At 35.3% G+C, this 21,492-nt stretch overlaps 2 protein-coding genes across 2 annotated transcripts; both read right to left on the minus strand.

Moving 5' to 3' along the window:
- Positions 1 to 571: 571 nt before the first annotated feature.
- Positions 572 to 5,153, minus strand: LOC109368665 (xin actin-binding repeat-containing protein 2-like). Its single transcript, XM_019617383.1, has 3 exons — positions 5,148 to 5,153; positions 3,885 to 4,018; positions 572 to 3,002 (listed from the first exon to the last, which is right to left on the minus strand). The coding sequence occupies exons 1-3, from the start codon at positions 5,151 to 5,153 to the stop codon at positions 1,484 to 1,486; spliced, it is 1,659 nt and encodes a 552-aa protein (XP_019472928.1). The 3' UTR covers positions 572 to 1,483.
- Positions 5,154 to 5,590: 437 nt separating this feature from the next.
- LOC104911773 (xin actin-binding repeat-containing protein 2) lies at positions 5,591 to 12,645 on the minus strand. Its single transcript, XM_031554206.1, has 4 exons — positions 12,518 to 12,645; positions 7,034 to 7,141; positions 6,655 to 6,727; positions 5,591 to 5,968 (listed from the first exon to the last, which is right to left on the minus strand). Exons 1-4 carry the CDS (start codon positions 12,572 to 12,574, stop codon positions 5,781 to 5,783), a joined length of 426 nt encoding a protein of 141 aa, XP_031410066.1. The 5' UTR covers positions 12,575 to 12,645; the 3' UTR covers positions 5,591 to 5,780.
- Positions 12,646 to 21,492: the final 8,847 nt, after the last annotated feature.

Here is a 21,492-nt window from a genome sequence, read left to right on the forward strand (position 1 = left end):
AAGCAAAGATATATATATGTATATATACATAAAATTCATCTTGGTTCTAAATGAATAGAGAAAGAGAGAGATTTGGTTTGGTTGGGGATTTCCCTCGCTCTGTTGCTCATGTACCTGTCAGCAGGTTCACTTCAGAATGGCCTACAGGTTGATGCTTTTTTACAAAGTTATCATATACAGCAATATTTGAGGGCCCTGCATGAATACTAATTGTATACCTGAAAATATTCATTTTAAGGGATCTATTCTATATTTCTGCATTTTGTGAGAATACTTGACAGAAGTGAAGCATGATGCATAAAAAGGAGACCTCACATTCTTAAAATATTCTTCTGAAAGAAATAACGCATGTAGCTTTTCTCTCTGCGTGTATACTTTGGAGATATTTCTATAGTAGGTAGAGAAGAGTCACATTCTGACACACGCCTTAGGTTAAAGTAATTATTGTGTAAGGAATTTCACAAACTGTTTAAGGAAAACTACACATATACATTCATTAAAAAAAAAAAAACAGCCAACAAACCAAACAAAAAAAACAATGGAATAATTTTTAAAAGTGCTTTTTTTAATGAAGCATTGTCAACAGTAAAATGATACATTACGTTTCATGAAAGCTAGAATAGTACTAGGAGAGCAAACACTAATTCATAAACATTTTAAGCAAAAGGGCTAAATTTGCATACTTTCGTACAGTTTTAAATATAGAATTTGAGAGCTGCTGTGGTTAAAGTGGCATTGGATTAGTTACTGGAACAATTACTAACCTTAATTGCTTAATGCTCCCAAACCTTGTTCCAGTTCTGCCTCTGAAGTTCTTATCCTATTTGATTTAAAATTTACACACATTTGTTCTCCTGTCATCAAATATAAAGCCATAGCAGCTCTATGAGTATAGCAAACAGTACAATTACTAGTCCATTTCAAACTATGTACTGCATGATATTGAGAAAAAAACAAAAACAACCGAAAACAAAACCAAAACAGAACAAAAAATACCCTTCCGGTATGAGCTGATACAATGAATGTACATGCTATGTCATGGACCAACAGCTCAGTTTTAATAATAACAATATGTACAAAAAGTGGTTAGTGATGTATTTTTTCTTATTTTGTACACATCGGTTGCTTTGTCTCTTAATTTCTTACAAACAATTTAGAGCAGAACTTTACTCTTTCTGAAGGACAGCCATATTGTAGGATATTTCCTGCAACATTTCCTGTATCATAGAGATACAAGTTGTTCTAAGCAGGGACTGAAAAAATCCTCTTTGCTTTTTCATTAAATGTAAACTAAGTAAATAAAGTTTAAGCAAAAGACAATACATAATGCACATTTTCATATATTGTCTCTAGATATTAAATTATTCAAGAAGTACTATAACTGAACTGAAGAATTTCAATTTACCATATATTTAATAATGAGTGACAGACACAGTTGATCATTTAGCTGTTCTGTTAATATTCATCACAGAATATATTTATTTTAATTTGCTCTCCTATTGTGAGCTATTTGGACTTTCTCTCCTTGGGACGATGGAAAGGTTGCATAACTTGAGTTTGGTAACTCTAAAGGTGTGCTTCTGTCATTCCTGGACGCTTCGCCTATTTCATCTTCTTGACAGACATTAATACCATTCAGTTCTTTATTACAAGTCTTATGTTCTTTTGAATATGGTCTGGAGGAATGTCCGGTTCTGTCTACAGAGTCTATTAGACTAAAGTTTAAAATAAAGTAGTCTTCTTTAAGAAATAATGCTTTCACAGTGTCAGATAAAATTGTATTTAAATTTTTGTCACTCCTTGATTCTTTTCCAATGCATACCAACTCAGTATCAACAGGGAAAGTTGTATTAGTTGTCTCCTTTATAATAAATGCGCTTTTAGTACAAGATTTTGGACAAGTGGCATCTTTATTAAATTGAGCAAGACTGTTAGAGGTGCCAGCATCTTCTGAACTCTGTTCATCTAATGAAACAGTTACTGTATTGTTAGAATAGCTCTCAAAAGATTCATGTATCTGAAATATTTGTTCATTTCCACACTGATTTTCCAGTTTTTCAAAGGCGTGCTGCAATGCACTGCAAATTGCAGTACTTAATTCTGTCATTTGGTTAGATGTAGCTGTCAGAGTTGTTTCCTGTCTACAAATGTTTGGATGTGGAAATATGGCATAATTGTTGTTGTTGTTACTATTCAAACTAAACTCTTTATGATTCTTTTGTACTGCTTCATCATCAATATTAGTAACCTGTACATCTTCGAGATCACCAGGTTTGTTACTTTTTTTCTCTCTCTCTTTCTCAGCACTATGCCCTATCACATTATCACTCTCATTAATACTCTTTCCACTTTCCTCCCTAATCTCTGATCCACCTGTTATGTTTTCAATTTCCTCACCTTTTCCCATATTGCCCTTAGTTTTATAGGTACTTGTGGCTTCTTTTGCAGATAGGGAGGTAAAGGCTGAGTTTTGATTTTGTTGTGTACTGGCAGCCTCGTTCTCCTTTTGCTCTGTTGGAGCATTTTCTTTCTGAAGATTTTTTTCATTGTCCAGAGGTTTATTGGCATGTAAGCTAGATCCTTCTTGAGCCAAACCTTCTGGGGGCCACTTTGGTTTATTTACTTTTGCTGATCCTTCAATAGAGTATGTTTTTTTATGTGCTGTATCATCTGTTGAAGGAGGCCATGTCATTTTTAATTTACCTCTTTCTGTGGATTTTATCAAATTATTATCCAAAATATTAGGGTGAATGCCTTCAGTACCTGAGTACAAGTCTTGATCAGTCTCTCTGAGTGGTTTAGGATCAACAGGTGTATGATTAATCAGATTTATTTCTTCAGTGTGAACTTTGCCAGCTGAGCTACATTGATCTTTAGGCTTCCACAAATCTTTATGTTGCTTGTGTCCAAAACCTTCATCATAATTTCCTTTAGATTTGAAAAGTTGCTTAAAATGGGGTTTACAATATATTTGTCCATGGAGAGATGCATAATTTCCCAAGCTGCCAAATGGAAGAAAGCTGCTTTTATACTTTCATATATCCTAAAGCCACCATGATTTTTACACTTTAATTGGTATTTCAAGTACCCTACATGAGAATATATATAAAGGAAGAAAGTGCAAAAAGAACAAATTCAATGTACTGGTTAATTCTGGCACCCAAAACTAGTCTCTAAATCCTCTAATTGCAAGTTTCCATAAAATTTTTGGAGAAGAGTCATGCCTTGTGATTTGAGAAAGAACATAAACTTATTCAGTTATTGCACAGCTTAAGCATCAAATGAGAATGTTCAACAGCACTTAGGGATTACTGGGGATTTTTTTTCCACGTAATATTGAAGACTAATGTCTCTATCTAATAGGGGGAGAAAAATACAGTGCCAACTTTCATTAGCCTTTCTGTTTAATTGTATTTGGATTCAGCTCTCATATGAAATAAATGCGTGTAGCTAATCTCAGAGGTGTTTAAATGGAATTGACAGCCTTTGCAGTATGATGGACCAATTGATGTTAATATTTACAGGAGCAGTTTGCTGGCGCAGAGAACCATCCTTGCTCATTGTATGGATGAGGAAAAGAATTAGGCCCCCAGTCAGATGTTTGGAATTCCATAACAAAATCTGTGTCTACTGCTTTCTGTTTATGCACTCTACTGAAAGCCTAGAATTATTTCTAGATGAAACACTCTGCAGAAGAATTTGGAAGGACGAAGGCTGAATGAAGGCTATAAAGGCCATGTTCCAAGTCACAGAGCAAATGTTTGTGGCAGAAATGAAAAGAGGAATCCTACAAGCTGAATAGTGTACTTGAAAATAATTTCAACTGTTGTGAATTTTTATTCAAGTGCACTTTTTCTGAGAATGAGCATACAGTTACTTCTTACCTTAATTGACTGCCACAGTGGTGACATCGGAAGCATGATTTATGAAAATTTTGCTTGTCAGCGACCAGGCGTTCCATTGGATAAACTCTCTGCTGACAGAGTGTGCATATTTCATTTTCCTGAAATAGCAGTTTCTGGATGCAAATATTAGAAAATTATATGTTAGTCTAATCCACATATAGTAGTTCACTTTTAACTGCACCAGTTATATGCTAAATACTTTTGTTAAAGTTGTAGTGTTCTTTCAATTACCTGTGAACTGATAGCTACCAATTCATTTCTGTTTAAATAACAGCAGCATTTTGAAAGTGGCTGAACAACACACCTTACCTTTTTTGAAATCCATACATCTAAAAGAACTATTTCACATTTCCCATGAAACACCATGAGATTCTCGAGAAACACTAATTTTGTGAATTGGGATAGGATAATGCAAGGTTTATTGGTAGAAGTGGAATTGAGCAGAACGTATGTATTCTGAAGAGGAGGTTTTGCTTCATCATGCCGAAGTACATCAGGAAGATCTACTTCTGTGAGACTTGCAGTGAATCCCCTTGTAGGGTGTGCAGGTGCAATACAAACATAAGTATTTGTGATTTTCATAGTTTTCCTTTTTAGAACTGATACTTACTTGAGTGAATTTTTGATAATGAGTAAGCTAAAGCTTCATCAGTTAACTCTATCAAATCCTTTCTTGTAGTAAGCGTAACGAATTATCTGAGAAACAGTGTATATCCTCTCACATACTCAGAGGCTGAATATCAATTTTCAGTATTTGTTTAAATTTCTTCCCTTCATCACCTTGAATATTTTCAAATAAATCTTTACTAAGGGTTACATCACCTCCTTCTAATTCTTCAGGTGGTGGATATGATATGTCATCTTTCAGAGTTTCAAGAGGGCGAGTTTCAAAAAGCTGGCACTTTCAGCAAACATGCATCCTGGAGAAAGTTTCCTTTGGAGCAATATTTTCCTCTAAACCACGTTCAATCTAATTCTTCAGAGCCTATGTTTAAAAGTAAAATGTTTTGCCCTGTGCACTCCACCTTTGATGTTTCCCTCCAAAGAGAGTTCAAATGCAACTTGAATTTCTACTGATTCTGTGTTAATTATATCTGAAGGCTGTGTTGCCAACATCCAACATGCAGTGCTAGCATCCTCCTTTTCAGTGTCTTCTCTGTGGACAATTGTATTCCTTGCTCTGTAACCCAAAAGTTGCCTTTGACAACATGATGTCTGAGTTTCAGAATACTTCATACTCACCTTCATATCTTCTTTAAACTCTTTTAGTCTAGACCTCAGCTTCTGTAACTTCACTTCATCCCCTGTTTAGAACTGCAAAAGTTTATCCAGATGCTGTGTTTCAAACATGTACCTCATGGCTTTCATGCCATCAGCAGAAATCTCTCTGATGTGAGTTTTGTATGATGTTTGTTCCTCATCGTGATACATTTTATTGACAGACTCTAGTGACTGCATTTCTAATATCCAGGAGGGTGTGCAGACATGTTCTCCGCTGAGTTCACGGGTCTTGTGCAGAGTTTCTGCAGATTCTGAGGGATGTGGATTTTACTTGTTATTTTGAGAAGAAATAAAAGCATCTTTTGTGCTTTTGAGAAACTGGTGACAAAAAAATTATATATCTTTACAGACTCTAAACAAGCAAAGAGGAGACTGTTCAGTAAAGGAGGACGAGGAAAGCAAAAGTTTTTATTGAGTTCTACATTCAGTTGCATTTGTCATGTAGTAGAAGTACTTGTTGAATGTCAAAGGTCCTTTAATGTGTGTGCCTGGGGCTCCTATACTCCATAGATTTCCACCACTTTTACAGTTCTCTTTTTTAATTGCAACTATATAGTGAAAATAAAAATTCAAACTGTATAATGGACTACTGTGTCAACTTCCACACTTCTCATTAGCATAAAGATTCCTCTTATGAAAAGCACAAACCTGTACATTTTTTGCAGGTGTTGCAGTCTCTCTGTCAGAGGGAACGGTGTTTTCCTGAGCTGTCATTTCAAACTGCTGTTTTAAAATCTGTGTAGAAATTTTGGGGAAGTCCTCATTCATAACTGCATTGGTTACTGCAATGGAAGAAATAAAGAAGGAATTTTTTTTTCCTCCTCCTATCTTTCAGGAAATTGACTCGATCAGTGAATTGTAAACCGTTGTTACTCTAGACAAATAATGCTTAGCCTTGCAGAACTCTAGTGAGTCATGTGCATGAACAAAAATTCATAGGAAAAAAAAACACGAAAGAATTGGTGAGGGATGTTTATTGCCCACTGTTTTGCCATGCTTGAATTGCATGGACGTCAGGGCTCAAGTCTGACTGAGATCTTTGATTTAACATAATGCATGAATTCTAATACTGGCATTAACTTGCAAAAGCGGCATCTCAACACCATGCTCATGTTTTGCAGGCTTATTCTGTTTGCCTACAAATTGAGCCTTTTTCATGCAAAAGTTTGTTTATGCATGAGCTAGCATTTGAATATATCCTCAGATAAGTCTTAAAGAAACCATTTACATATTTAAACTTTTCTATGAATGAGCATATTTAAAACTATGCAAACTTTCACAAACTTCACCTCTGTACATCAAAATCTGAACCCGTCAAAATCAGTGAACAAGCTTAACTGAGTAAGGGGGAACTGAAGAATTCAGAGCAAGGTATCACATCTGTATGCTGTGAGTTGGACATTTGTGAAAATAAAGACAATGGCCAAGAGCTTGGTCCATCATGCTCCCTTGTGAGCCCACTTCTTACCTGTTTCATCAGTGCTCTGCGTAAATGTAGAAGCCTTGTTTGTCTCAGATGTTCCTTGCTCCCCAAGAGAAACCTGTGTACAAAACCTTTGCTTTACTACTGGATTCGGTGCAACATATAAAATTTTTACTTATTCCTGCAACTGTGTTTGAAACTTCACAGAGAAGCTTGAATGATAAACCCAATTAGTTACCACACTAAAAACACTGCTAAGTAAAACACCATTTTAAAGCCATTGTTATACATTGTGTCATGAGGACTGCCATCAGCAGAGCAGCAATATCTTACTGTTCCACATAGTAATGGAGTAATAAGCAAAGCAGATGAGAATCAGCATCTTGCTATAATTAACAATATAATGATTTACTGATAAAATTACCTCTTGTTTTTGAAACACTTCCACTAGACTTTCTTTGGAGATCATTCCATTGCATTCAGCTTCCCTGGTGCCGTTTGATATTTTAGGCTGATTGATACTAGATGCTTCCTAAAGATAAATAAAAATCACATGAGTAAGGAAAATTATTAAATAGATATTCTACAGCAGAGTATGTAAATGATTTAGCATGTTACTGGCATCACAATTAATCCCATCTATGGCAGTATTTGAATTGTCAGGGTTAGGTGAAGCTTGAGCAGGACAGGTCAGAGCATCATTTGTGTGCACAAGTTGTGTGTAACCGCTGAGAGAGCCACACAGCGTGAGGAGGTGTAGAGTTAGCACCCTAACAAAATGAAAAGAAATTGGGATGCAAATTTTTCCATCTCTGTTAAGGAGTATGTATATGAGTGGGTGTAAACGTAATGTGCTTTTTCATTCTATAAGGATATGCTTTTGAATATATTTATGCATATATTTTTTTTTCCACATAATACATGCTTTTCCATTCCAATGTTAATATTTTAGATAGGTAAGTCAAGCTCTCATTACTGGAAAAGCTCATTCATGAGACACGAAATATGTTCATGATAGTCATTATATGTCCTTTGAATGGTGTGGTATATTAAAAAGGAATATAAAATTAGGCTTAATGTAGTCAGGAAGCAAATCTAATCTGAAAATCAGTACTGCTTTATTGCTATAACTTTTGTACTGCTTATGAAATAGTTGCAATATTGAAAAAGATTATAAGAATTTAATGTGACAGCTGAAACATTATGGGCCAGATTTTGACAATATAATTACATGGCCTAGTTCATCTAGGGTGTGAAAGGAGGAAGAGGAGTTGGAGGTTCTCATGTTTTCTGTGTCTGACGCAATTGCTAATTGAAATTTCATTCACAGAGGGTAAAATGATGCTTGCTTATCCAAAACAAGAGGAATGTAAGAATATCCATTACTTCAATCATTCTTCTGTAGTGGTAGACTGTAGGATATTGTAGATGGGATTACTATAGTTTACAGCATTATTATTTGTGGCACAGATTTGTGTTTTGTGTACCACATAGAATTTGGAGAATGTTGAATTATTTGTTGGTCTGTATGGCATAAAGTTGCTCTTATTTATTAAGCAGAGTAAGTCCTGCTTCCAGTGCAGGACTGAAGCTGAAATCATGATCTAGATTTGATACTTGTTAACTTGTTAACCCTTGTGGTGACTTGATCCCTTCATTTCTGTGGCATAAACAATTCCCACTGCACAGTGAGTTAGGAAACCAAGTAAAGTGCGTATGAACTGCAAGGCGAGACTGAACAACAGTACAAAGATATACAACAAGTTTATGGTTGAAAACTACTGACACAGCTGCATTCAGTTAACAGTTCACTATTATCATAGAAGTTATCACAAAAAGATAATGCACAACATTTTGGCTACTTTTTGTCTGATTATTTCAGGGATATGTAATTGTAGAAAACTGAAAATCAAACTTCATAAATTACCTGTTAGGAGATAGAAAATTATGAATGTATTTTTTAAAGTGTTAAATGTTATTCAGGTCTATATACATTATTTTAGAGAAGTGCATTTTTATTTAAGTGTTCAGATTATATTACTAAAGAGAACTGCAGTTAGTACATGTATTTATATGTTACTGGCCCATACATCAATTTTAGTGTCTCTATACTTCAGTAATTTGCATAGAATTGTTAATGCAAAATGTACCAAGATTTGATTTTTGAGTGACTTTCCTAGGTATTTTAGACTGAACTTTGCTTTTTTGTGTTGACATTTTTGCAGTTTTCCTCAGTTCTCAATCTTTGTTTTGAGAATCAGAAAATGTGCACTATATAATATACATGTGTAGATAAAAACATGTAGAAAAGTTTATGTATGTCTTGGAAAAAAAGACAAAACTGAGCAAGATCAGGCAGCCCAAAAATTTAAAGAATCACAGAAACCTTTTACTTACTTTTATCTGAAGCACATTTATTTTAGTTGAACTGTACATTATGATCACCAGTTGGTTAAGATAACATAATATCATTTATATATTGGCATATTTACAACTTACTGTATTTACTTATTGTGTCAACTGACTGTTCCTTTTAGGCAGCAGCAGCAGTAAATTATAAACCTCAAGCTTCAATCACAAAATTACTAATAGAGGGAATAACTGATGTCAACTATCCTTTCTTAGATACTTACATTCTTATCATGGTATCATCTGCACATCAGTACTGTGAGAATCTTACAGAAATTTCTCAAAAGCCATTCTGCACTTCATCTTAATGATTTGTCTGCTTTGCTTTGTTTTATGTACATAGATTTTTTTTGTGCACAGTAAGGAAGATTCTCATGAAAAGATTAGGTTTCCACCATTCACTAAGATTGTCACATTATTCATTCTTATTCTTTGCAATCACCTGAAAATTGGTAATTGCTACTTTAGAAATCTTTAAAAAGTTTGTATGGACCCTTGATGAAGAGATTTACCTATATGTGTGTCTTTCCCAACAGACGATACTGTATTATTGAGTGCAAATCAAATACTTCCAATAAAATTCACTCATCCTTCCTATGTAGGAGGTTAAGCTTGCTTGCCAGAAAGTGCTTATGTCTGACACTGGATAATGAGATTTTGTCTGAGCAGCTGTTGTGCCCTTCAGATCTGTTCTAACAGTGATTTTACAGCCTCTGTGGCAAGATCAAGGAATTACTTTCTTTTCCAGAGTGCCAGTAACAGTTCTTTTCTGATTTGGAGTGTTGTTTTATTGTTGTTTGTTTGTTTGTTCATAAATCACTGATATAATGTTCTGCTTATACCAAACATCAAATTATTTTGGCACCAGAGAACAGTAACCTATGAGTTTGATGTAAAGCATACATTAGCCAAAAATTTTATAATTGTTCTGTTCTCCCTAAGTCTCAGCCTGCTGGTTGTTCAGTTACAGGTTAAGCAGCTTTATCAGGTGCAAACATACTTTTGCTCCAGACTGTGAGCTAGCAAACAACTCCAGGTCAGCATTTTCAGAGCAATAACAGTGAAGATCATGACCTCTTCTTAGCCCTGTGGCTGTGAACAACAGGTGTTCATGATGCCTGCAATCAACTTAAAGATCAAGTCTTTAAACAAGCAGGTCGCAGTTCTATGGTAAGCTTTCATTGCTGCCATTTTGGACAAGATTTTAGTGCTTTCTACCAATAATAGACCACTTTTCACAATAAATCTTTTATAAAATAAAGAGAGCTGCAAGTAATGACTGTGGTCTCAAAAAACCAGAAAGATAGTTAAATATTACCTGCTAATGTAGGTGTAGATGTTTTGAATGTTGAGCTGTGCAATCTTTATGAAATATTTGAATATCTAGTAAAATTTTCACCTATTTAGATCACTGCTTAAAAAATGAATTTCTCTTTTAAAGCATTTATTAATGGTTTGGATTTATCCAGATCAAGAGATCTGTGTTCAAATGACATGCTTCCTTTATTTTGCCTGAGGATCGATTCAGTGACCTTGAGTCAGGTCAGGTCAGCTACCTAAGTATAAAATCCCATTTTCAATAAAGTGCAGTTACATTCCATAGTAATGGGATTTTGTGGTCTTTCAGTAAGTTATTCAACCTAAATTCAAAAACTGTTCTACATAGTTTGAGTGATCTTATTTCCTGTGTCTGTAGCTATTTCTGCTAATGATTTATGCTTAGAGATCGCATTTTTGTGAAATGAAACCACCATAGTGTCTTTGTAGAAAACTAGACTTCATTGCTTGGCCAGAAGTTGTTATCTTCATATCACAAAAAGAAAACTTTTGTTCTGAGTAAGAGAAAAGGTTGCATAATTTCTGTGCATCGTTCTGCATTTCTTCACCCAGAAAATTGCAGCAAGGTTGGATCACATAATCAGAAAAGCATATGCAAATTATTTAAGTTGAAAAGAAAGATATGAATGAAATTATTACAAGAGAAAAAAAAAAGCTGTTCTTTTCTCAGGTATCTCTGGCTTTTTCCACAGATATCTGTCATGAAGTTGGTAAGACAATTAGGTTTGCCCTGTTAATGTTCATGCAAGTTGTAGATAAAGGTAAACCTTTATAAAGCAATGAAATGACCAGGCTTTTTGTTAACAAAGGAATACTTGAAGACCAGGCAGAGAAGCTATTTAAGCAATTTATTTGCACTATTTTTTAATTTATGATGAAATTTGACTCTAGTTAACAAGACTGCCTTGCTTAATTAATGTCTATCCAAACCTAGGCAGTCAGCGGAGCTACTGTTTTTTGAAGGAAGGGAGAAATCAATACTTTTTATTTTATTAATATTTCCACAAATATATCATTATTCTTTTTTGTTGTGTCCTTGAACACGAGTCTCTTTAATTTCCCATCACTTTTCTTTTCTTAGCTTACTCAAGCATTTGTTTCATTACCTTTTTGCTTGCTCTTACAAGCAGGGATTTTACAGTTGTTAGACTAAATTACTTCCAGAGTAATGACTATGGTGATAATCAGTTTGTGGTCTTGTTTCAGCATTTTAATTAGTTGTAGTTAAAATGTTGTTTTAAATCCATCTTTTTTAAAATTCACATCCTTTTCCATAGCCCCATGTCTTCATTTGAAAAGCACTAAAATACTCTGCTATGTAAGATGGAGTTCCCTGTAAATAAGGGGTACACATAACCCAGCAATAGATTAGGGTTTGTATGAACTCAGGTGGACTCAGGTTGTAATTGCATTCTTTCCCACTGTAAAAAATACTGCTACCAGCACTACTGAGTATTCTAAGTTATCACTGCAAAACAGTGCAAGTGAATGAGGTCTGAAGTTTTCCCAAGCTGTACTATGGACCAAACTGTACTCACTAGCTCCAGAATAGTGGAGAGATGCAGCTCAGTAAGGATCCAGTTGGTCCCAATAATGCAATGATTAAAACATTCTAGAAAAAAACATTTGCACAGGCTGTGCAAAGAAGCTGTGGATGTCCCATCCCTGAAGATATTCAAGGCCAGATTGGCTAAGGACCTGGACAGCTTAATCCACTGGGTGGCAGCCCTGCCCACGGTGGGGGATTGGAATTGGAAGGTGCCTTCCAACCTAAGACATGATTTCATAGGTTCTTTGCAATTATCTTCCCAATTTACTAATTGTTTAGACACCAATGGGCACATCAGCCATTCTCCAGATAAAATTTATTTTACTTTGTAACCTTGTTACAGCATACTGCATCATTTGTGACAACTGGTGTTGGTTGTTTTATTTTTTCTGTTTGTTTTTAGTTTTATATCAGAAATATGCTTTCAGACGTGCTGACTGCTGCGTGTGTAACGTAGTGAATTCTTAAAGAGAATTCTACGAGTATCAACACTGTGGAAACACTGTCTTGACTGTAATGAAAACTCTTCATTAAAGCATATAATCATATTCTTCCATCAAGCTGTTTAACAGGGCATCCCTCATTTGTTAGTATTAAAAATGCCATTGTTACCTGTGCAGATTTCTGCTGGTGCTGATGTTGAGCAAAGGTCCTGTTTGAAGAGGTCATCTTCCCTTTCTCAAATTGTTTCCTTACTGTTGCCAGGCCACCAGACACAGTAGAGGTTTTGGTTTTCCCTGGAGTCTAGAGTAATAAAATAAGGCCAGTTGCTTTCCATTTGCACTAAGAGCATGCTTTTATTTTTTTATTTTTTAAAAGTAGTTAAGAGCAGAACACCATAATGCTTATTAATTTAAAATGGAGAATTTGAAAGCACTTGAATATGTCCGTACTCTCTTATATTCTTATATTATATGCAACTTCAACTCACATAATCTGTAAATTTTTAAAACTTCAGTACTCCATAGGAATTAGCATTAGCATTCAGAATAGATATATAGTAGTAAAACAGTTATTTGATGTTTGTCATCAAAATATAGAACACGTATACTGCTAAGATTAATTTTTAAATTTCATTGGCCTACTTTAGGATGTTTATTTGAGATCAATAGGTCATCATCAATAGTGAGGACTTGCAGATTATAAATTTCTTTTGGAATTTATTTAACACTAATTGCTAAACGCATCTGTGTGCAATAGATCCAGCTGATGTAACTGCATATTCTCTGCCAAAACTACTGTCTGAGGATTCCACTTTCCTTAGAAACTTAGTTGCATATTTTCAGCCATGTAATGCTCTTTATTTGCAAGAATTACTCAGTCACTGGCAGGGAAGACAGACAGTCATAAATAGCATATATGGTATGTTCTTAGACCACTGAACAAGAACCATCAATTGTGATTCTGAGAACAAAAAGACTTCCTCTAGTTGAAAAATATGGACTTTTGGACAGAATCTTTAACACAGAAGTAGTAGGTCCCATCTACTTGCTTGCCAGTAGCAGTCACTTTTCAGAACAAACCTTCTCTGCGGTTCTCTCTTCTAATTGTAATTTTTAGTTCTGTTGCCTTCGGTATTGCCAGCTGGCTCTTTCTATATTTTCTCAGTAGCTATTGTGGAAAAATATACAGAGAACTTAAGGCAGACCTTTGTGAGATGATCTTCTTCGACAATGGTGATAAAGGCTAGAAGAGTGCCTTCAGGCTCCCTATTCTGGTTCTGTCCCTTATTTGTGCTACCTCTCAGACAGCAAGCAAACAAACCTTTAAGCATTTGAACTTATTAACCAATATGCAGAAAATAAAATCCTTAGTAATTAAAAATTGCATTGTAAGGAAGGTTACCAAATAAACGTAGGTTTAATACTTAGCATCTGCTAAGTAAGCAGATACTAAAAAACAATTTTTTCTCCCATGGAAGGCATTATTCTATATAGAAACAGATGAGTGAATGTGAAAAGTAATTAATAAACAAACATTGCAGGCACACCTTGCCAGCCTTTCGAAGATATTTAGAGTAGTTAAATGCAGTTATAAATCCTTTAAGGAAGTATGTTGATTCCTTTTAATGGAACCTCATACACAGTTCTTTATTCAAGCAACAATCAATTTCAAAAGGAAACAGCAAGGTTTAGAGTGTAAAGGAAGCAGTTGGTATACTCTTGACAAAATTAGGTTGGGTCAGGCTTCTTGAGAGAGGCAGAACTAATTTCAGCAATGCAGGTGTGCAGGAGGAAGGAGTTAACACCTTCTCAGACAGAAGAACTGAAGGCATCTGCTCTTAATACACAAAGGCAATTAGAAGATTGAAGCCAGCAGACACCATTTTCATGGTTTGAAAGCACCTGGGTGACTGTTGGCACCAGGTGGCTTCTGGGACAGCCAACCACTGGGAGGTCACCACAGTTGCTGCAAGCCCCTCCTCCCAAGGGCAAAGTGCAAATAAAATTGGGGAATCCTACAACTCTTTTTCCATGTAGGCAGATATACTGACTGGTTGGGGCTAGACTTGGATTGTCTTCATTCTTTTACCAGATACATGCTCTGCTTTACAGAAATCCCTCTTTTACAGTAAGGGAAAGGTGCGTGCTTTCTGTGCTCTGAAATACTAGTGTAAGCAGCGACTAACTATTTTTCTACTGTTGTACCAAGTCAGCACAGTGCCTCCATTTCCTGATGAAAGTTGATTGAGCTACAACTTCTAGCTAGGATTTTAAGGGAAGGTAAAAATGCACTTTGTATCCTTTAGGCTTTATCTGTGCGTTAATTAACAGCACTGAAATAGATTTTAGTGATTTTGCTGGCTGATACTTGAAAATTTAACTTTCCTATTTTCCTGATAATTAAATGTGTACTGAAGTGGTTGCTACTAAGATAACATATGAAGTACGACCATAGCTAGAAGGTGTAGCATTACTGTGTTGCACAATGGGATTTCATATTAGTTTGTATTTTTAGATAGTATTCCATATTGTGGGTATAGTGGAAATAGCAAGTCATGGCATAAACCAGTGATTGAGCACCTGGTGGGAAGGCAGGGCCAACCCAGGGGTGCTCAGGTGCGTGCCCTTGAGTGATGAAAAAGGGTAGAGTCAGGATCCACCCCTTCCCAGACCTCATTTAAGGGTTGGTAGTGGATGCGAGGGTATCTTGCTAGAAATCTCTAGATGCCTGAGGACTTCTAAAGGTAAGCAGCTTCTTTCCTTTATTTCTGTGCCTGTGGTTGATGCATTTGAGCAGATCCTTGCTTGCCTAGGTCCTTGCTACTTTACTGCCATTGCTGTCCTTTCCACTGTGTTACAATGAGTACTTATTTGTATACCAAATTAATACTATCTTTTTGATTATTTCCTTTATGTGCAAGACAGTGAAGCTGTATGTTATAATCCTACCTCTCTCTTCAACTCCAAGTACCATCTGTATAAGTGTATTCTTTAGTAGATTTGTCAGATACCACTGCTCTGTATAAATCTTACACAACTGTCTTAATTATATAACAAATACAAGGAAAATCTAATATTGAGACAGTTATTCAGAATAAGATGCAATGTGAAAGTTGCAGGGGACACTAATAAGTACTCCAGTTTATTATGCAAAGAGCTAAAAGATCCCTTTTTTTAATCAATAAGTGCTCAGAATATACATCAAATATATTTTCAATTGAAATGTCCAGAAAGCAGTATGTAGTGGAATCACTCCCAAGTCTCTATAGCCTGTAACAGCTCATTGCTTTTTTACTATTGAAATACCTTTCTGAGCCTTACTATTACATTAAAAGTTTTGTGAGATCTATTATTGAACTTCTCCAAGAGAGGAGAAATTTTCTGTTAGCTTGTTTTTTTATTGTTTTGGTGAAAATTACAATATTTTCTACAATAATAGCAAGTTTCTATTATAACGAAAAAATTGGAAGATTATTTTCTTACAATGAAATTTTGGATTGCTTCCACCACCATCAAAAGTGTCATATTTCATTTTATTTTTTTAACACTTTCATTGTCTGGCAGTTTCATCTTGGGTTTTTGAAGCTGAGGACCAACTTCTTTGCTTTATCTCACAGCAAACTTGTAACTGAGGTTTTCACTCGCTCTTTTGATGTTCTAACTTGATTCTCACAAACCGTAACTCTGTCTTCCACATTATCCTATCGTACTGAGTGGGAAAAAGGTTTTTTCCTTTAATTAAAATTCCTTCAACTTCTTTAAACTGTCTGTACTGTTCATCCCCATCACTTCTTCGTAGTAATAGTAAACTTCCTGTAAAATTCTCAATTCCTATTGATAGGTGTGTAGAGACAGTTAAAATTACATTAGTAAGATTTTTAAAGTAGTTATTTTATAGTGACTATATTTTCAATTGTTTTACTATGAAACAATGCCTTCTGTTATATCTGATCACACAGAGTTGCTGTTTTGTGATGTAATAATTCTTTAGTTTGAACAGCTGGAGTTCTAAACTGAATCTCTTGAAATCGATATTATTTCATGATTGAAAGTACTTTTAGTGATAATGTCATTTTTTGTTATCATGAACTAATAAAATAAGTGTATTACTAATATCTTATACTTTCAGTCCTAATAAATGAAATTCATGCAGCAGTGGAATTAAAAAAGAGTAATTCCATGAATTAAAGGCAGTTGTCTGAATGACCAAAGGTACACAGCATGAAAAATCTCATTCAGTAGAGACAGAGACTGATGGATCAATATGTTTCCTATGTAGATTTGCTAATTTATGCTTTAAATTACTATCCACACAGTGATCCACAAGCTTATATAGATACAGAATACTATGATGTGGTGGTATGCAGAGTAAGCACAGAACTAAGAGCATAGTGAAGCACTGTTGTCTTACACTAGAGAAGGAGTTGCTGGTCTCTGCCTTGGACACAGCAGCCTGATACAGAGCCAGTTTTTCTTTCAAGGAGACAGTCTCCTCAAAGTCCATCAGTGTGTTCCCAGCCTTGGCAGTACTCTCTTCTGGTAATCCTCTTACACGCTTGCGACGGCCCGCTGCAAAAACAAAGAGATCACAATTCCTGAGTAGGAAACAGGTGCATTTTTTTCTCAATCTTGAAAGCAGAAGTAGGAACTTAGTATACTAACAACTTGTTAGCAATGGTATCTTATTTTCAGTTTAGAAGTTATTTAGGACAGACAAAATGAATTCAATGATGTTTTGGAAACGAGGGAATGTTTTGGGGGAAATGACACTGTATTTTAAATATCCAGTTTTAAGCATGTTTGTGTTGGTAGTACTGCAATGTAGGGATAATATTAAGAAACTATTCATTGAAAACGTTTAGGGAAGCGCTGATGTTCAAAGGCTAATTCTGAACGCCTGTGTTGAAAATGAACTGCAATACTGTCCCTGAAGTCAAGGAGTTTTTGATTGGAAAAGGAATTTGGAGTTGCCTGTAATACCTGTAAGCAATACCAGCTTTTAAATATAGCACAGAATTCAATTAAAATAGCCATAAACATTCTCTACCCTGTTAACGATATGTGACAAAACACAACCAACATAGAAATGAATATTTAATCCACATATGATAGCACTATGTGTGACTTTCCAATCTCAAAATGCAATCTAGCCATTTTCAGGTGTTAACTATGGCCATGATCAGTGCAATAGCACTGATTCCGTAAGGCTATTTCAGCTTGGGCAAGGGCTGTCAGCTGTCACTCCTCTGGAAGGACTTAGCTTTCTAAATTCAGACGGTGATACTCTTGATCGTTTGTTCTATTTCTGCATCTTTTATTTTATCCATCAGGTATTGCAATTAAGATTCACAAAGGAGTTGTCTGATTTGCAGAAATGTAATTTAATTATAAATTAAACACTTGAAATAAAGCATTTGCTAGAGGAATTTTACAAATGATGTTGGAAAATACTTCTAGGTCATGGCATAGTTCCTGGCTGTTTTTCAAGCACCTACAAGTATCACTGTACTTTACTTACTTAGGGCTGTGCAAAAGGAGGAACTTTACTCATCACACGTAATGCAAGGCAAGAATTAAAGCTGAACTGCATTTTTCAAAATCAGAGTGTGTGAATGTTCTTACCTTTATGACAGTGCGTTATAGCTTATCTGTCTACAGTTCAGAAACAGTGAATGTGGAGACAGTGGCTCAGAGTACTCCTGAAAGAGCAGCGCTAACTTGTTAGCACCAGGAAGTCTTCTGTTCTAATAAATTTATATGAATTCATTAGAAAGGTGCCTTAAATTTAGCATTGAGGTATTTTTCCTTCTACTTTCAGATAAAGAGAAAAAGGATATGCTGTAAGCATGTCTATCATCTATAATCAGAAGCAAAAAGATTTAATCTAATCCACATGCTGGAAATTCCTCTTGTCCTACCAAGGTTTTTCTACAGTCCATGGAAAATTGAGTTGACTAACACTGAAGTTCTGTAAATAGGCCACTCCCATTTTGGGAGGGGAGATGCCAATACTTGAGAATTCAAGAACATGTATTTTTAGTAAAGCCAGCAGAATCTATTTTTTTTCTTAATCCTTGTGCTTGTACTGCACAAATCAGTGTGCCCTGATCTTTCCTAAATCCATCAGTTTCTCCTTATTGTTGCAGAATAGAATGAAATAAATTTGTCACGATCAGCCCTGCTTTTATTCTTAAACTGCTTTTTCTGAGATTACAGAAACAGGCTATAGCTGATATGAATTGTCTTAAAAAAACAACACTTTAACAAAAAAAAAACCTACCAAAGAAACCCAAAAAGCCTCAGACCATAAAACAAAACACCCACAGAAATCCCCTAAAAATACCAAGCATGATTTTCCTCTTTGAATTTCCTCAACTTTGATAAATTACTGAATTAAACTAAGAGTAAGAAGCAGGTAGAAGTACTACAGGTATATCCTCCTGTTCTATCAGCTTGCTACCTGTAGATGTGCTAAGAAATTAGTATCTTTGCTTCATACAGATTCAGCTGTCTTTTAATGTATATATAAAACACCAATCACCTAGTAGAGTGCACTTAACTTTTCTTTCAATGCTAATCAATACCATTTACAGAATGGTGTTATCTTTATAAAGAAGAAAAAGTCTTTCCAAACAGTTATTTTCTTTTTCAGTTTTTATGTGAAATTTCTCAGTCTGCTGAAATATACCATTCCTTCAGCTCCACTGAAGCACACACCACTCCTTTTTTTGGAGCAAGTAGAGTGGGACAGGTGATTTTTCTCTATGTTTATGGATGGGACTTGCTGGATGTTTTCAAGTCTTGAAGCCTGTGTAGCTCTTGCCAGAGTCAACTCCTTGTTCTGGAAGCCTAACTGTAAGGCATAACATCATATGCATGACAAAAATGCAGGTTCAGTTAATCACATTTCTTCTTACCTAAGTTGGCTGATTTTGATTATTGTTTTACTAAGATGGTGGCTGGGAAGAAAACATATGTATCATAAATCTCCCCTTTTTCTTATGAAGCAACCGTTGTTTAGCTTTGGCATTAGTAAAAGCAGCAGAGAGACTTTCCAAAATGCTATCTGTTCAGCTAGATAGAACAGTGCCAGGGAAGTGGTATCCCACCAAACAGGGAAGAATGCCAGAGCGTATCTAGTCTGTCTGCTCATTCACTGTAGAGCTGTTTAGCTGGCATAGGTGTTCAGGTCCAGTTATAGCAAGCAAATAAAACAAGCAATCACAGTCTTCCATAAAATCAGACATAGATGCAAACACTTGCTGAAGAGTGGCATTCAGTGGAAACACACCCAGCTTCTAAGTATTTTCTTCTCACCTCCTTAAAACTTCCATGTGAAGATAATTTTCTATTTACATTTGTTTCTGTATGTTTGTATATTGGATGCAATAATGATCAGCGAAATAATTACTACAGCTTAAGAAAGTATAGCAACAGTTACAATTAATGAAAGCTTTCTGGAAAGAAAAGAAAATGGTTTTCAGAGGAAGTAGAATTTGGGAGAGACTAAATTGCTGTCCTCCAAGTGAGAATTCTGTACATCAAACCAGATGTAACCAAAACAGTAGAAAGATTGAATGTGCCCTTCAAAAACAGAGAGAGATAGTCACCCAACAATATCATTTCATTCAAAGGCATATGGCAGTACTTAACGTAGACTACTACCAGTATTATATTTCTTAGCCCCTGCTCTAATTTTCAAAAATGTTTACAAGTTTAAAACCTTTCTTTGTGTTGTTCCAAGTCAGCAAGGGATTCTTGGATTCTGCCTAATTGTAAGCATGTGAATAGTTTCGTCAAGAGAAATGGGAATACCCATGTGGTTAAAGTTAGATGTGATTAAATTCCTTGCTGAATTGGGGCCAATGAATTTAATGGACTGTTTTAAAAAACATTTTAATAGATGCATATTATTAGCCGCTTGAGGAGTGAAAGTAATAGGAACTATTCTCCTGTTACCTTTAAAAAAGGAAATGTGCTACCCTTGGAAGCTAGTTATTGTGTAAGTTAACACAAAATCCTTTCTGATAGTATGAGGGATTAAGCAATCTGTGCTCTTTCTCATTCATTTTGCTCTAAGATTTTGCTTGTTCAGGAGTACTCAGAGGTGTAATATCTTCTGATTCTTTTGAGGGTAAATGTGTGTTTATGATGAAATGTTTTGTCATAGGAGCCTTGTGTTTACCTGTGTGAGGTATGTCAACAAAAAGCTGTTCTCTTCTGTCATGTGGGACTCATATGATTATATCTATTTCAGACTATGTAATTCTTTATTAAGGATAACATATCAACTATAGAAAGTAAATAAAGCTTGACAAATCTTTCAGACATAATTGGACTGGAGAATTCTGTCTTACTGCTGATCGTATTCAGTGATATAACTACATTAACTAACTGTTTTGGGCTTCTCAGCATTTTCGTAATAGATTAAACAGCATTCTAAGCATTGCCTTCATTGTTCTTCAGTGGAGACAATGGAAGTGGTTAGTACTCAGCCACAGAGCTTACTGTAAATGTTACTTGATACTTCTAAAAAAATAAGGCTTTGGCATAGTTGAAACACGTAGTAAAAAGTTCCATAGCACTGATGTGGTTTGAGGGTTTTGCTTTTGCTGAAAAAATGAAGCATTTAGTATAGAAAACCCGAAACTCATGGGAGAAATAATCTGTGGATCAGCCTTATCTTATATTTTTCAGGTTTTGAAGATTTATTCAAGTGCATAGTTGCAGATTTTAGCTCCTAAGTTCAGCGCCACTAGAAGTTGAAGAGTTTTCATCAGTGCTTTCAAATACTCAAATGAGTCTATAGGGAATTTGCTTCTCATAAGACTGTCTGAATGCAAAATGTTACATTACAGCTCTCACAGGACCTTTTAGGAAAGAAAAAAACCAACAACCTACTATCCTCTATGGGTCTGTCACATATTTAGAAAAACCTTCACTTGTAAGAGACATAAATTGTTGACTATGCATTTTTATGTGGTTCATAGGCTTTCTTATTCCTGATAGATCAAAACTGCTTCTGAAACATGTTGCTCAGTTTAGAATTGGAGACATGTTATGGAATGTAGGATTCTTTTCTCTTGTTAGAAAGGAGAAAGAAAATCTTTAAACTGAAAGAGTTTAAAAGGAGAAAGGGGGAAA

This window comes from Meleagris gallopavo, chromosome 7, assembly GCF_000146605.3.
Source record: "Meleagris gallopavo isolate NT-WF06-2002-E0010 breed Aviagen turkey brand Nicholas breeding stock chromosome 7, Turkey_5.1, whole genome shotgun sequence".
Classification (NCBI taxonomy): Eukaryota; Metazoa; Chordata; class Aves; order Galliformes; family Phasianidae; genus Meleagris; species Meleagris gallopavo.

What these genes read in the sequence shown, in the direction of transcription:
- LOC104911773 (XM_031554206.1), bottom strand. Translation starts at nt 12,574, where the DNA reads ATGACCTCTTCAAACAGGACCTTTGCTCAACATCAGCACCAGCAGAAA. An exon ending in ACCAGCAGAAATCTGCACAG is followed by an intron (nt 7,142 to 12,517) that starts GTAACAATGGCA and finishes ATTTATCTTTAG; the next exon opens with GAAGCATCTAGTATCAATCA. An exon ending in AAGTGTTTCAAAAACAAGAG is followed by an intron (nt 6,728 to 7,033) that starts GTAATTTTATCA and finishes TTTTGTACACAG; the next exon opens with GTTTCTCTTGGGGAGCAAGG.
- LOC109368665 (XM_019617383.1), bottom strand. An exon ending in CACTGTGGCAGTCAATTAAG is followed by an intron (nt 3,003 to 3,884) that starts GTAAGAAGTAAC and finishes TCCATTTGGCAG; the next exon opens with CTTGGGAAATTATGCATCTC.